Raw genomic sequence first — 16974 nt, forward strand, 5'->3', positions numbered from 1 at the left:
TAACCTCTTCCAGGCCTGATAGTTAAAGCTGCAGAACCCTGCCATCTTGGGTCACTGAACATACAGGCAATTAAAGCATGGCTGTTCTATTCTGGTCTTTCTGTACCCCACTTGTCATTGGTAAAGTTTGCTTGGGAAAGCTTTTGCTTTAACCTTCTCATTGCCGGCACCAGGTTGTTCATCATCAGCAGAAGGCTTTTGAACTGATTCAGTCAAGGGGTTAAGTATCTAAAAGTTGAAGTCAGGGACCCTTCTGGCTAGAAGCCTCTTTCTATTGAAATGAAAGACTTTAATTACCATGGAGAGGGTGGGGGGATCAATACAGCTTAGAGCCCTGGTTACTGGTTACTATAGTGATGTCTCCTAGATACATGTACCCCCCTCCCTACCATCCAGGATTACAACCACCTCCCTGGTTGGGTGTGACCCCAGAAACTAGAACAGCTTAGAGCATCAAGAGACAAAATGACAAACCTGTGTGGAGTCATGTTGTTTGGTAATAGCTCCCCGGAGACCCTCGGATTACTCATATCCCTTAATAATATATATACCTCCGCTTTTTCACCTCTTTAAAGCAAGTGGAAATTTTGGATAAGAGCTGCTAGAACGTTAGGATAAATAGAGTTTCTTATTCATAAAGGCAGTTCAAAGAGCGCTGATGATGCACAAAATGCATTAACCTAATTTAACAGATCAAAAACTTATTGCATAAATGATCAATTATGATAACATGAAATCTGATTCACTATGGGTTACAGCACTTAATCATTACTCTGTCCACCATATTTTGAATATACATCAAATTGTGTTGGTATGTTAGAGGCTATAACATGCTTAGAATATAATGGCCTCAATTCACTAAGATCATGCTGGAGATAATAAGGCAAGAGAAAACTTACCACCACACAGTGAGAGAGTTATCTTATATCTTCATTCCTTAAGTTACCTCCTCTGTAGTTAAGTTACCTCCTCTGTAGTTAAGTCACTTCCTCTGTAGTTATTTTTACACACAGTTAATTAACAGCCTGTCTTTAACTTTAGCATTCTGGAGTTATTTTAAGGATTGAAGAGTTAACTTAAAGACAGAAGAGTTAACTTTAGGTTTGCCTGAGGTAAAATGTTTCCTGAATACTACATGCCTCATCACCATGGTGATAACTATAGAAACGTTATTAAAGACAGGAGATAAGCTTAGTGAATTGAGACCAAAGTGTGCATTCTTCTGTGCATTGTAATGTTCCGCACTATTCAGCATCAGTGGTCTATGCAGTACTGATTAAATCACACCTAGTTCATTTCACAATGACAATGAAGAATTCTGGCCATGTCTGAGCGAAATATCTCGCCTGAAATACTTTGTTACTTTTCTCTGTACTGTGGCAGGTCCATCTCTTAGTGAGTCTGTAGCATACTGTGATGAGAGAATCAGATAAATCTTCACTGAAAACTCATGTCAAAGAGCAACGAGCAGTGTATGTCTTTACAACATTACTGCTTTGTACTTTGGTTTTACAACATACCTGTTACTATTTTTCAGCTTGATATGTCCGCTGGGATCCAACTCCTCACCGTTCTTCAGCCATGTGATCTGAGGTGGTGGTTCACCCTGGGCCAAGCATGTGAAGATCGCTGTAGTGCCAACAGGCCGAGAAATGGACTGCGGGTGCTGAACAAACTCAGCCGGAGCTATAAGAAGCAACAAAGGATTACTACAAGTGCATAAACAAGAGAAACATGGTGCTGCAAGAAAACCAAGCGTGACACCAAGTGCAGAAACACTCCATTACTCTATATATAAAATCTTATATATCTTATGGTGGGCAATCAGAAAAATGAGCATTTTATCAGCATCAATCATGCTTCACATAGTTTACAGCCCGCTAACACCCAACTTGCAGCATCTTGGTCATATAAGGTCCTTCAATTCCCATTGTGTGGCCCCAGTCTGGCAGCAGTATTTCTATTGAGAAATAATTCAAATAACCACCAATCATAACTCTGTGTTTACTAACATGCAGCCCTATCACACACTGTTGTATCCAGCTCTCATAGCAGTCGATGTGATCATCTGCAATTGTCAGCGCTTATCAAATTAGTTCAAGCTATGGTATATTCATTTAAAAAAAACATTATTAATGTGCACAAAAGCTATTGGTTTCTGTTGTGGTCTACAAACCATTGCCTGTCGTTTTGTAGCTGTCTAGATTTGCATTGTTGGTAAAGATTCCAGTGGCAAATTGCTTACCTCAAAATTGTTCATGTGGCACGGATCATAAAATGACGAGCTCCTTAACGCTATGACCCAAATAATGGTTTCTCTTGTGATATAAAATACTCAGTCATGATCAGTTGAGTATAGTGGAACTATGGCCAATTTTTAGTAAAAAAAAAAATCTTTAAGGAGATTAATTGCAAGACAGGTGTAACAGAGGCCCCAACAAGAATAAAATAATTAAAATCTGTTTAAAAGGGGGAAGTTGGTGGACTCACCTCCCTCAGGTGGAAAAGAACCGGACAATGAGACGTTACTATAAAGTACAGTAACATTTGGAGTTTTGCAGCTTCTTAATAAATGTTACTGTAATTTGTAGTAACGTCTCATTGTCCGGTTCTTTTCCACCTGAGGGAGGTGAGTCCACCAACTTCCCCCTCTTAAACGGATTTTAATTATTTTATTCCTGTTGGCCCCTCTGTTACACCTGTCTTGCAATTGATCTAGTCCACCCTTGGTGGAGGGGTGTATCCCCATCTTTTTCCTGTCTACAGAGAGCGACTTTGTATTACCTGAGTGGGGTCAGGTCAGAATTCTCCCACCTACCTTTCCATTGGTTGCCTTTCTGGCGACCCTTGTTTGTGAGTATAATACCATATTTTCTTACACTGCACCAACCTTTGTTTGAAATACTACACCATATTGGGCTATCGGTTTCATTTGTGTCTTTTTTAAGCCTTTAAGGAGATTAAGCTTCTCTTGCCTCCATGGCAGTCCTAGTGCTGACTGACCGATGCCTTGATGGCAATTATTTACCAATGACGCCTGTAGGTTTCAGCACTGCGACTATCTGGACAGATTATTACCACTATGGGCCTGGTCTAATTTATTTTTTCTCCTCAGTTTTCTCCTAGGAGATAGTTTTCGTTTTCTGTTTAAAATAACTTTTCAGCTCTCTGCAAAAAGTACCCCTCCCAAAAACATCTGGGCTGGATGGCTTGGTACCCCTGGGCTGCCGGATTATGCCCTTATTCGAGGTAGAACTTTGGGAGGCTCAGTATCATTATGCTTACCCTGTTGCTTCACTTCCCACCAAATACATAGGAAGTGATGTTGCTGATTGACAGTATATTTTGTTCTGTTCTTCTACGGTTCTTTATGTATCCCTTTGTGGTACTAGTCTGACTGGTCACACTGTCTTGTTGTACTGGTTATTATTGCTGCATTAATCGTGTTGCTACTGGAATTGGTATTTTGTACTTGTATTTTTTTTTAATGCAGGCTGATTAAAAAAATGAAAAAGTACCAAAAAGTAGGTGAAAAGTTCTGTCAGAATTATTGTCTTGCTTACTGGTGGCATAAAAGGCATTTTATTGATAAGATGTGAAAATACCTTTATAGGAGAAAACTCGGAGAAAAAGTGATTTGGGTTAGGCCCCATCGGTGCTTTCAGACACCAGTTGCTCGACTCTGCATTACATTGAATGGTTGGTGGTTACTAAGATGTGAATGCAATCAGGTCAAAACTGGAATTGCCACAAAGAAGCACAGTCGTTTTTTCTCCCCCATAGGCTTTATTTTAATTACATATTGTTTCATAATTACTTTTTTTTTTTATGAAAAGTGACTGGTTATTAGACATACAATATATGGTGTTGATAAATCACTATCTGTTCCAAAACAAGTCATGCGGGTCCTTGTCACATTCAGAATTTCAAAATGAACAGCAGATTTGGAAACCTCACTGACTAATTTGCACAAGAACAACATGCTTGCCAACTTTCACAGTGTAACAATTTGGCCAAGTCCGACTATCCAGTGAATTAAGAAGTCAGTAATGGAATATTCAGAGCAGCTGGCAAGGATGGTAAGGCAGACAGCTTTCATTCACAAGCCACATGTGGGCCAGTTCCTATTGCCTCTCCAACTAGCCAACCATCGGCTGCACTTACCCTGCCAAGCCACCTGCGATAGCTCTCAGTCCCCCCCCCTTCCCTTCAGCATACCAACTGACACCCCATGGCCCTTCCCAAGCCACCCAACCTCCCCATATGATCTTCAGCAGAACAACAACCCCCTGTTCTTTAGACCCAATGTCCCTGATCCTCTGTCTGATAGCTAAGGACTCAAGAAATCAATGATTTCAAATATCTCTCTGGAACAAAAAATTAGAAACAGAATACCAGACCTCCAACACAACTTCTCCCTACCTGATTCGTGGCTACAATATAACTAAACATACTCAAAGATAGCTACGAGGGACACTGTCTCCATTTCCATTTATACTATTACAACTAAAGTCTGGTGGTTTCTTTTAATTTTAAGGGTAGTTTGGTTTATACAGTTTATAACTCGTATTTAACCTGTTTTTTTTCTTTGTTAATACTTGTACTCTACCTACAATAAATAAGTATCTCCTTTGGTCAATGTTAATTCTACGGATGGGTCCCTCGACCACCTGATGTCGGTAGATACATTAATAACCTGTGAAACATGGTGTCATCCCAAGTTGGCTCTGTGAATGACTCCATGTTTTGGTTGTCTTTAAGTATACAATACGATTCATTGTTTTTCTTCGCCTTCTTCTCCTTCTCGACATCTCTGCTCTTTGTATACTTTACATCTGTTATCTGCTATATTTGCTAAATTTGCTGTATCTTAAACGTTAATAAAAATCATTACTACGAAAAAAAAGAAGGTATATGAAAATGTGATGATGCGTATATTTTCGAGCCTGAATGCAAAATCCTTTGTCAGTTACTATCAAACCTACCCACTGCGTATCTGGATCAGCTACTACACAATAACCATGCCGATTTGTGTTATACGACATGAGTAAGGAAATTGTTTTCATTAATTTTCATACATTCCTCAATAGATTAATTAGCTTTCTTCATTACACTGCTGTATATTTTCTCATATCTCTCTCATCTCTCTCTCTCTCTCTCTCTCTCTCTCTCTCTCTTTCATTAACCCCTCTCCACACACTTTGAAAACCTGTGCTCTGCAGTACATCTCAGTCACAATTTTCCAGGAAAATGTGCAGAGTTCTGCAGATTAGAGTCTGTCAATGCCTACCGGTCCGTCTGTTAGTCTTGGTGGATTGTAAGGAATAGCCTACTTCCTACTACCCGTTATTCAGGATATCACGATCCCGCCTACTGTCTGTGACCACACGGCTGCAGGCTCTGTGCATTTACATGGTCACACAACTCCACAGTGAATTCCAATATCCATGTAATTCACATTAGGAGGTACATTATCCCATACATTAATGTGCAATAATCTCTTTATAGTAGGATACCTTAAAGGCACAATTTGGTGAAGGAGGGTTAGTAATAAGATCATTGTGAACGGGGTCAGATTTCATTTGAAGTCAGATAAGAAATTCTGGCGATGTAAACACAGTGTGATGGTATGTCTGGAACAAGTTTTCTGTACACTTGGATGGATTATACAGATGTTTACAAGCTAAGGTACACATGGATAGAAATACGTATATAACTAAAAAGGGCACCGCAGTCATTTGAATGCCAGAGATAGCCGCTAGTACAATATCAGTAAAGTTACTGATATTCTACTATTAGGCAGTTTATATCCAGATAGTAAAATATCTGTAGAAATGACAGATATTTTTCTATCGCCAAACCCAAAGCTGAATAATCACCTAGGGATGCAGGAATTTGAATCACAGTGACATCCCACGATGAGCGTTCTCTGATCCATCTTCCAGCCGGCGGGTACACATGACTGGCGGGAACGAGAGTTCAAGCGATCGCGGTACTTTGTGCATGAGTCATCAGGGATTTTAAAGACAATGACAGTAGTTGTACCGGCATGCCTCTAAATGTTGTGCGCGTGATCGCGCACCTGTACCCACGTCACGAGATGATGGAAACGGTCTCTTGTCGCTCAAAAAATTGGCTGAAAAATCTGGTAGCGGGTATGGGCCTTTACTCTATTTTCGCACATGCTCTCCCTCTACCAATGCCTAACAATAACCCCCCACCACCACCGATGCCTAACCTAAACCGTTACCACCAAATCCACCAATATTTAACACTATACTTAACCCCACCCACCAGTACCAGCCAATAACAATGCGGTCTATGCAGAGCTCATTTTGCCAAAGCTTTGCCTGCACCCAAATTACCTGCTTACAAGAGAAATAGCAGCAAAATGCTAATAGTTGTAGTCCAATTATTTATCAATCTGGATGTGTGTGAATAAGAAAAAGAAGAAAAGTGAAGAAGCTATAATGAATTCAGAAAAAAAAGATATTTCCATGCAAATGCCATTATAGATTTTAACAATTGTCACTGGATAGTGTAATGGTTAGGGGCTCTGCCTCTGACACAGGAGACTGTGGTTCAAATCTCAGCTCTTCCTGTTCAGTAAATTAGCACCTATTCAGTAGGAGACATTGGGCAAGACTCCCTAACACTGCTACTGCCTATAGAGCGCATCCTAGTGGCTGCAGCTCTGAAGCTTTGAGTCTGCCAGGAGTAAAGTGCAATATATACGTTATTTGTCTGGTCTTGTCACATTAGAAATGTAGGAGATTTTTAAAAAGTGGCATTAGATTACCCCATTACCCCATGCCCTCCATCAATGTACATAATAAAAGCAATCAGCCTATTTATGAAAGGTCAATGTCTTTTTGCAATAAAAGCCCACAGCTGTTATGTGTAGCAAAAGTAGCAATAGAGGTTGAGACCGCATCGGGGCCCTTGGGCCAGAGGGGGGCCCCAAAGGGCCCTCCATCAACTACAGTATTAGCTCTCTATTGGTCCTGTGCTCATAATAATCACATCTATAGATGCTTTGAATAGAGGTAATCATTAACAAACTGTTTCCCAGCCTCTTCTTGCACCTCTGACACTGTAGTTGCCATTGGCAGGTTTTGGTGTGCCGTAACAATTGTTATGTATAGAGTGCTTGGGGGGCCCCAATGTAAAACTTGCATCGGGGCCCACAGCTCCTTAGCTACACCACTAGCAATGATACTTCCCGGGCTGCCAGCTCCCCATTGGCTGGTTTGGATCACATGATTTTGTGAGCCTGTAACATGGCTGACAAATGAGAAAGTGGGAAATTATTTGCTGCCTTATTTAAAAAAATGACAGCATCAGAGCCAGATTTCTGGAAAGGCCACAAAGGCCCAGGCCTTAGGAGGCTGCAGATCAAAAGGGCACCTGGATGTGAAATAGGGGCTGCTACACATGAAGTAGAAGGCTGCAAAAGGGGAGCAATACATGAAAAGGGAAGCTGATGCCCAAAGCTGTGCATGAGAAGTGCTTCATACATGAATGTTACACATGAAATGGGTGCTACAAGTGGAATGGACAGGGAGCCCTGATATACTTGGCCTAGGGGTAGAAAAAGTATAAATTCAGCCTTGGTCAGCATATAGTGGTCATAATTTGATCAAGTGTGGGATGTGCCTGTTTTCTCTGGAAGGTACTCTTTAATTCCACTGATCAGAATATCATTTAGTGACTGGCAGGGGAAGGGTATTGTCACAAGAGTGCTGTGAAGCGGGACTTGCGATGTCCCTAAACAGTCACATCTTTATAAATGGGATGCCAGCTATTTGTGGGTTAAAATAAATGTTTCCATTTTGCAGTATTTACATTTTCTCCGCTTTGTGCATTAATGAGAACATTACACTGCCTTTTTGGGGACAGAAAATGTTTCCTTTTGGTCACATAGGTTAAAATCAAGTGCTAAAAGTTACACATATTATTCAGGAAAAAGCCTGGCAAAAAGAAAACACAACCTAAAGCAATTTTCCTCAATTTCCCCTGCAAACTTTGCCTCTAACATCGCAAATTGCCTGGATACGAGTTTTAGCATATTCCCCTGCTTCTCACAGTTTCAGAAAAACAAACTTGTGGGTGTTCTGAATAATATTAGTTAATTAGGCTTTCCCCAAATAAGCTGCAGCTCATCTGTTTCCATAAATGAATGCATTTCCTTATCCAATTATAAATACTGCTAAATGTGCTTTGTTTACACTTCTGGGCACTTCAATGCATTTGTCTCTAAATAGTTTCCATTGATCTGCTTTTTCAATTTATCAGTTCTCTTTTTTTTCTTCTTATTTCATTTATGTATAAAAATAAACTTTTCAAATTTACTATATTTATTATTATTTTTTTTTATGTATTATTTTACTATTAATACTTTTCCCTGACATTCTTTCCCTCTCTGCTTTGAGATCATGCAGAAATAGATAGATCCCTAATGACAACCACAGGCATAACTACATATCACAGCCAGGGCCTTATTGAGCAATTGTCCTCTTGGATATGAGTGCACCCTGGAAATTACACCTGAATATGATATACACTCACCTAAAGGATTATTAGGAACACCTGTTCAATTTCACATTAATGCAGTTATCTAATCAACCAATCACATGGCCAGGGGGTGCTTTTACGCATAGGCAGTACAGGCCTTTGCCTGGAGTGCCATTGGTTCTGGGGGCGCCATGTTGCTGGATTAAGCCCCGCCCCCTGACTAAGCCCCATCCTGTGGGTGTTCTATTACTTGGTTCTGCTGCATCTGCTTAGCGTAAGATGCAGGCAGCTGCCACTGTGTCCCTCTGTGCCTTGTGCATCATTTTTTCCCTCCTTCTGTCCCTTTGCACCTCCTGTCTCCATGTGCCTCCTTCAGTTCCCCTGTGCCACCTCTGCCTCCTTCTGTGCCCCTTTGTGCCTCCTTCTGTCCCCCTGTGCCTCCTTCTGTCCCCTTGTGCTACCTTTGGACCCCTGTTCCTCCTCCAGTCCCACTCTGCCTCCTTCTATCCTCTTGTGCCCCCTTTCTGTCTCCCTTTGTGCCTCATTCTGTCTCCATGTGCCACCTCTGTCCCCTGCACCTTCCTCTGTCCCCCTGTGCCTCTTTCTGTGCCCTTTTGTGCCTTCTTCTGTCTCCCTGTGTCTATGTCTGTCCCCCTCTGTCTCCCAGTGCCTCCTTACGATCGGTGGTGCCACAGGTTTTCTTGCCTGGAGTGACAAAATGGCTAGAGGCGCCCCTGCACATAGCAGTTGCTTCAATGCATTTAGGGGTGTGCTCCTGGTCAAGACAATCTCCTGAACTCCAAACTGAATGACAGAATGGGAAAGAAAGGTGATTTAAGCAATTTTGAACGTGACATAGTTGTTGGTGCGAGACGGGCCGGTCTGAGTATTTCACAATCTGCTCAGTTACTGGGATTTTCACGCACAACCATTTATAGGGTTTACAAAGAATGGTGTGAAAGTGGAAAAACATCCAGTATGCGGCAGTCCTGTGGGTGAATATGCCTTGTTGATGCTAGAGGTCAGAGGAGAATGGGCCGAATGATTCAAGCTGATAGAAGAGCAACATTGACTGAAATAACCACTCGTTACAACAATTTGTGAAGCCAAAACACGCACAACCTTGAGGCGAATGGGCTACAACAGCAAAAGAGCCCACCGGGTACCACTCATCTCCACTACAAATAGAAAAAAGAGGCTACAATTGCACGAGTTCACCAAAATTGGACAGTTGGAGACTGCAAAAATGTTGCATGGTCTGATGAGTTTCGATAGAGTCAGAATTTGGCGTAAACAGAATGAGAACATGGATCCATCATGCCTTGTTACCACTGTGCAGGCTGGTGGTGGTGGTGTAATGGTGTGGGGGATGTTTTCTTGGCATACTTTAGGCCCCTTAATGCCAATTGGGCATCGTTTAAATGCCACGGACTACTTGAGCATTGTTTCTGGCCATGTCCATCCCTTCATGACCACCATGTACCCATCCTCTGATGGCTACTTCCAGCAGGATAATGCACCATGTCACAAAGTTCGAATCATTTCAAATTGGTTTCTTGAACATGACAATGAGTTCACTGTACTAAAATAGCTGCACAGTCACCAGATCTCAACCCAATAAAGCATCTTTGGGATGTGATGGAACGGAGCTTCGTGCCCTGGATGTGCAATCCTCAAATCTCCATCAACTGCAAGATGCTATCCTATCAATATGGGCCAACAATTCTAAAGAATACTTTCAGCACCTTGTTGAATCAATGCCACGTAGAATTAAGGCAGTTCTGAAGGCAAAAGGGGGTCATGGTGTTCCTAATAATCCTTTAGGTGAGTGTACATCGCATACTATTCTTTTCTGTATTAATTAAACAAACACCCTCCTTAGCAGTCTAGCAAGAAATGAAATGGCACAGCTACAGTCCACCCTGCACTCTGCTGCTCAACTCAATTACCAGTTCTGGCTAATCAGCTGTTGTTCCCGCATTATCTCCACTGGCTGCCTATTGCACAAATAATCCAGTTCACACCTCTAACCCTAGCTCTTGTTTGTATCAACATTCCTCCCAACTTTTTAAGATGAGAAATTAGAGATATTAAGACATACCCCTGCTGCCCCTGTAATCGTGTACCCCTCCACACCCCTAGCAATGCATACCGCTAAAAGCAAAAGATGTAATTTTAGAATTCAAACCACGACGGTCCTTTCTATCAGCACTTGTTTTTCTTCATATTAACATTTGACATTAAGCAATGTATCAATATAAAGCGGAATGAAACCCAGCAATTCTTCTTTGCTCTAAAACATTATTTACAGCATATTATATACTACCAGCATATTTTTTTTACTAGAACAGCATTCAAAGGGTTAAACACGGGTCAGAAAAGCTCAATGCCGGGAAAGCTGGACGCATCTGAACTGGAGGTAATGTTATCTTGTGTTTAATTGTATCAAGTGAGGAATGTAAACAAACACTTCTCCGACACTGCAGACTCTCCTGAACACAGACAGACAGTTAGAAAGCATTTTCAAGATGAAAAAAAAAACAGTTATGAATAAAATGCTCTCAAAAAAAGTCAGGTCTCAGAGCAAAAAAAATTACTTTGGAAAGCTGTCATTTCTAAATGAATAATAATACTTATGCACAAAAGCAAATATTATAACCGTATGGCATATAAAAAGTAGGAAAACATGTTTTTATTGAATATTATGTCAGGGTTCCGCTTTAAAGGATGGAAATAAAGTTTGGAGTCAATTAAACACATTTTTCTGTAGAAAAATTGCATATATTAACACAGATCTGTACATGGGTTCTGAAAGAGGGACAAATGATGAAGAAAGACAAACAGATAAAGAGGGACTGTCCCTCTGCAAAAGGGACAGTTGGGGGCTATGTGTATTCACATGTATAGGTTGTCTTTGTCACTGCAATTTCAAAGAACCACAGGTGGCACTAGATAAATCTATAGTAATAATAACAGTAATGCTGGGGTGGAGGCAGAGAGAATAGTTGTCCCATTCAGGTGCAGAGTCTGCAGGAAACATGCTGGTCAGTGTATCTCCCAAATACATGGTTAAAAATTCCAGTAACTCCCATGCAGGGTCTTGAGACTTGTAATGATGTCACTGCCAGCAGGGGAGAAACACTACATTATTCAGTTACAGTGTTCAGGGGAAAAACAGCAGCACAGTTTCCTTACGGTCTCTGCATCTGTAACTACCCACTTATTTCCCCAATCCCCACTCTAGCTCAAAAATGCTACATGCAGTGTGTTTGCGATTTTAAAACAAATCACAACATTGTGGTGGGAACACACTCATAGGGTTGCATTAGCCAATTTTTTTTTTAAAGTGGGCACTTTGAAAAGCACTCAAAAGCCCATGTGGTGTGAACCAGCCTTAAGACACATTCTGCAAAAAAATAAATGGTCAATAGAAGTTACATTCAGTGTTTTAAACTTTTTTTTTCCAAATTCACCAAGATCACAAAAAGTGGGGAAAAATATATACTAAACCTGGTGCGTCCATGGTGCAGGGACGTCTTGTAAAACTTCTCCACCAATCTGCCCTAATTATTATGTCCCCCTTGTGTCCCGTGTGTACATCTTGTGTCCCCCTTGTACCCTTTGTGTCGCCCTTGTACTTTTTTGTCCGCTGTATCCTTCTCTGCCACCCTTGTGTCCTCCTCTATTCCCCTGTGAGCGCCTGTGTCTGACTCTGTCCCCCTTATGTCCTCCTCTACCCAATGTGTCATCTTCTGTCCTCCTGTGTCCCCTATGTGTCCTCCTGTGCCCCCCTTATGTCCTCCTCTGCCCCCCTTGTATCCTCCTCCCCCATGCAGAGTAATCCGCAGCAGAAGCGGCAGCTCACTTACTCCATTGGCACCTGCAGCAATCAGCAACACCTTCTCTCTGTCACAATGTCCCCTAGTGCCGGTCACGTGTAATGATGTGATCAGGAGAAGTCGGCACTAGAGGAAGCCGTGAGAGAGAGAAGATGTCGCTGATGGTTGCAGTTACCCGCAGAGCAACTCCTGCTGTGGATTACTCTGCACAGGAGCGCACAGTACAGGGGAGTCCCCAACATCGCAAAGGGTTGGTTATTTGGCAGCCGTTCTCTTCGGCGGGTGTTCATAAGCCAGTGACTCCTTGTATTTGGTCCATAAGATGCAGTGATTTTTCTCCCCACTTTTGGGGGAGAAAAAATGTGTCTGAAAAACATGGTGACATAAAACCATTATCTTTTTAACCATTTTGTATTATTACGTAATAATATTGTGAAATTAGGAAAATATTTTTTTATTAACTTATCTTCCTGAATAATTTAATTCGTTTTCACCTTTTCCCTGCTCTGTTTCCTCCATTCTATAACCTTATTGAATGGCTGTTTGTTAGTTGGAGGTAAAATATGGAACATCTCACTTGTACTGCGTGCTCTTTTCTTTGTGAATTGACATTTATGAGGTAGTTGGTGATTTACCTCAATAGTCGGTAATTCACTTCTCCATGCAATAACAGCGTTCGTGAATTGACAGTTCACAAAATGTTCAGTAAAATCATCTGTTTCCCGCTTTCATGGATGCGGTAATGCTTAGTGAATTTAAACCATCACATGCACCATGCTTCCCCTCCCTGAGCTCTATTGCTCTATACATAGAACGTGCCAAACTCTGGCAATGACTCAGTGAGAGGGGCACAAAACAGTGCATGTTAGTAACAGACAGGACCCAGAACCTGCTCCTGGGCAGTAAAAAAGGTGCAATGGCTGCTGTAACTATTGCTACACCCCTAGTGACAGGGCTGCATCACACTTATGTTATACACCTTTCAAAATACTATGGCAGCCAATCAAGAAGCCTCATTTACATAGCTACTCTAAATGACTGTTTTCCAAAGCTCTGGGCTTCAGGCTGCTCAGGCGCCTAATGGACAAAGCAACACATTTTGCTGACAGCTCATAAACAGTGGCAGGAACTTAGGGAAGTACAGTAAATTAACAGAGGAACCCAGCATATGCACTTGCCTCAGACCTCATTCAGCTGTTATAGGGCAACAGCAAATATTTAAATTACATATGCTGATTAGTAGACACTGCCAGTTTGACTGCAATTTTTCCATGCCTTACAGGACCACTATCTGGAAAAATTGTAAAATTTTAACCCTTTAGCAAGTAAAACTTTATTTGACTGCATGGAGGAATTTTTCCTGCTGCTGGGTAAGAAGCCTTCCCCAGCCTGGCAGGCTAGCAGGGTATGCAGAGTGGGCGGCAGGGAGCTTTTATAGTTACCTGTCCGGATGGTTGGATCGGGTTCTTCTTCCTCCACCGCATGTCTTCTCTGTTCTGATCACATGATCCAGGAGACCATGTCAGCGTTACAGCGTCACCCGTGGGAAAAGGGGGGGGGGGATGGTAGAGTCTCTTTCATCTCTTCCATCACCCCTCTTCCACCACCAGGTGGCGCTGTAATGCTGACAAAGTCTCCTGGATCCCGATCATGTCATATCATGTGATCGGATGTGATTGGGAGCCAGAAGACATGTCGGAAGCTCAGAGCTGTGGGTGGAGGAAGAGAAGAAGCCATCCTGAACAGGTGACTATAACTGTTTCACCAATGTGTGTTCCAAGGAGACAGCACCCAGGTGTACTTGCCTAGGGTTATGCCGGTGCCTTGCCTCGACCGGATTGCTCAGACGGTCCTGGTACAATCAAACGCAAGAAAGAGGCGGCACACCAATGGCTGCAAACTGTTGCTTGTATTGCGGAACAGTGACACTACATGTTACGGACACGCAGGTCCTTCATCAGGTGTATAACATGTAGTGTCACTGTTCCGCAACACAAGTAACTATAACTGCTCCCTGCCGCCTTCTCGTTTGGCTGCACTAGGTGGATCACAGCTAGTGCCCTAAGTGACAGTGACATAGCCAAAAAACTAAATTACAGTGCATTTTGCTCTGTGGCAAATGTAAAGATGCATACACGCCTATTTTAGATTTGACTTTTTTTTACTGTGATAGTGGTCCTTTAACTGCAAGTACACTTTATTGAATGTTATGTCGGAGTTTTATCCCCTTGAAGGCCCCATTCACAGTATGTGAGTTGTGAATATGCAAAAGATATGCAACAAAAATGTGGGTGCCCAGGAAACCCGATAGTAGAATATCTGTAAATGTACCGATATTCTACTATTAGAGTGGAAATGACGATAGTAAAATATTGGTAATACATACCGATAGTTTACTAAAGCTGTACATTGTGATGTAATTCAGTTGAAAACATTTTATCGCACAATGCACCTGTTTTCCCATCTGGTTCTATTGTGTTGCACAGGCCCGGATTTACATCACAGTAGGGAAGTCTACCTGGCACCCTAGACTTCGCCCTCCATGAGCCTACAAACCCCCACGAACTGCAACACAAGTGTGCTGGCTGGCCCGTCATAGACCCAGTTGTCCCTCTTTCTTCCTCATTTGTCCCGCTTTCAGGACTGATTTACAGATATGTTTAAATATATGATTTTTTTTTTACTGAAAAATGTGTTTAATTGACTCTATAATTTTATTACCATCCTTTAAAAAAGTAATCAGCCGTTTTATTTAGTCAGCATTTGCCCATTGTAAAATCTTTTAAATCCCTGATTTACATACTGACATTTATTACATGGTGACATTTTTACTGTTGGCAGGTGATGTAGCTGTTTTTTTTGGCAGTTGGAAACAGCTGTAAACAGCTATTTCCCACAATGCAGCAAGGTTCACAGACAGGAATCTGCCAAGAGTACATACTCAGAATTTCTTTGTGGGAGGGGTTTCACCACAATATCAGCCATACAGCGCCCCCTGATGATCCATTTGTGAAAAGGAATAGATTTCTCATGTAAAAGGGGGTATCAGCTACTGATTAATATAAAGTTCAATTCTTGGTCGGAGTTTCTCTTTAAGCTGCTAGTGCTACCATGGTAACAGGCAAGCAATATGGACATGTACAGGGCCACAGTAGGTCTGAAACCTCACACTTTGAAATGTACTAAAATAACAACTAAAATGACCAAACATTTCTTCTGAAGCTTCCTGCACAGTATAAAATGATTAATGCTGTGCAGGTCATCTTTATAATTAACAGGGAAAATGAAGAACGCAGAGCTAATATCCATAAGATGGAATCTTCCATTTGTTTTACCAGACAATGCCTAATTCACCTACCTCCTCCCTAGGAAACGATAATCTGTGCTTTCATTTGTGGGCATGGTGAAGAGGAATGTGGGTGGATACAGAGATTGCTGTACATTCAATGCACACATCTCTCTTTTGTCAGCGCCTTGTCTCTTTCTTTCTCTGTGGGGAAAACTAGTGCTGGGAAAATCCAGCAACATTCAAATCAGGACTTGAGAGGGTCGATATATTAACACTGAAATGGACTGCGGGTCAGATGTTTTACTGCATGAAATAGCAGCAGTGTCTGTAATTTAATGGAAAGAGAATCAGCAGAGAGATGCACAGATGTAATCACACGGCAGCATCTTGAGACGAGATATTCTCTGTTCACACAAAGCTATTTCTGTCCTCCTCCACCCAACATATTTCCATTTTCTTCAAGACTAAATCAGGTTACATGAGGACAGGTTCAGGAACCACGCACGCTGCGCTGCTGAGCTGTAATTATTGGCTGTTACTGAACACCTCCCTGGACCTTCATCCTGAAACCTTCACTTGATTGACACCTTTAGTCTAACATAAATATTACTTTTGCATAATATTAACCCTTTAGCAGCCAAATAAAATTGGGCCAAATTTTTCCTGCCGCTGGGGAAGCGTGCCTTCCCTAGCCTGGCAGGCCCAGCAGGGTAGGGGTGGCGTCAGGCAGCTCTTATACATATCTGTTCGGATACCTGGATTAGCTTCTACTTACTCCACCGCGGCGGCAGCCTACTCCCGACACGTCTTCTCGGTTCCGATCACATGATATGACATGTGATTGAGATCAAGGGGATCCTGTCAGTGTTGCAGCGCCACCCGGTGGGGGAAGAGGGGTAATGGAAGAGTCTCTTCCATCTCTTCCATCACCCCCTTCCACCACGGTCTCCTGGATCCCAATCACATGTCATATCATCTGATCGGGACACTGAAGACCTGCCAGACATTCTGAGCTACTGGTGGAGGAAGAGAAGAAGCCGCCTGGAACAGGTAAATATAAGGGCAAGGGCACTATGAGGAAACAGTATAAATTCTTACATATATACAAATAAAATGTACATATGACCCAGAGTAAATGAGCTATAACTGTTTTGCTTCCCATGTGCCACTTACAGCAGGCATTATAATCTTCCAACTCTGAAACTCTTATGGACAGATTTTGGACTAGTACAACTCTTCATGGGGTAATCTCAGTATTTTTTTATTTTCAAAAGCACTCTTTGAATAACATTGGCACGGTCCAGCTGCCAGGATAGTGGCACATGAGTAGGC

General features: G+C 42.0%; 1 protein-coding gene across 1 annotated transcript in view; it reads right to left on the reverse strand.

The window, feature by feature from the left end:
* IGDCC3 (immunoglobulin superfamily DCC subclass member 3) overlaps positions 1 to 16974 on the reverse strand; it is a 194830-nt gene that overhangs the window by 33024 nt on the left and 144832 nt on the right. The window contains exon 7 of the mRNA XM_068272436.1: positions 1521 to 1686. Coding sequence (XP_068128537.1) covers positions 1521 to 1686 — 166 coding nt within the window. The remainder of the gene's footprint in view (positions 1 to 1520; positions 1687 to 16974) is intronic.

This window comes from Hyperolius riggenbachi, chromosome 3 (assembly GCF_040937935.1).
Source record: "Hyperolius riggenbachi isolate aHypRig1 chromosome 3, aHypRig1.pri, whole genome shotgun sequence".
Taxonomy (NCBI): domain Eukaryota; kingdom Metazoa; phylum Chordata; class Amphibia; order Anura; family Hyperoliidae; genus Hyperolius; species Hyperolius riggenbachi.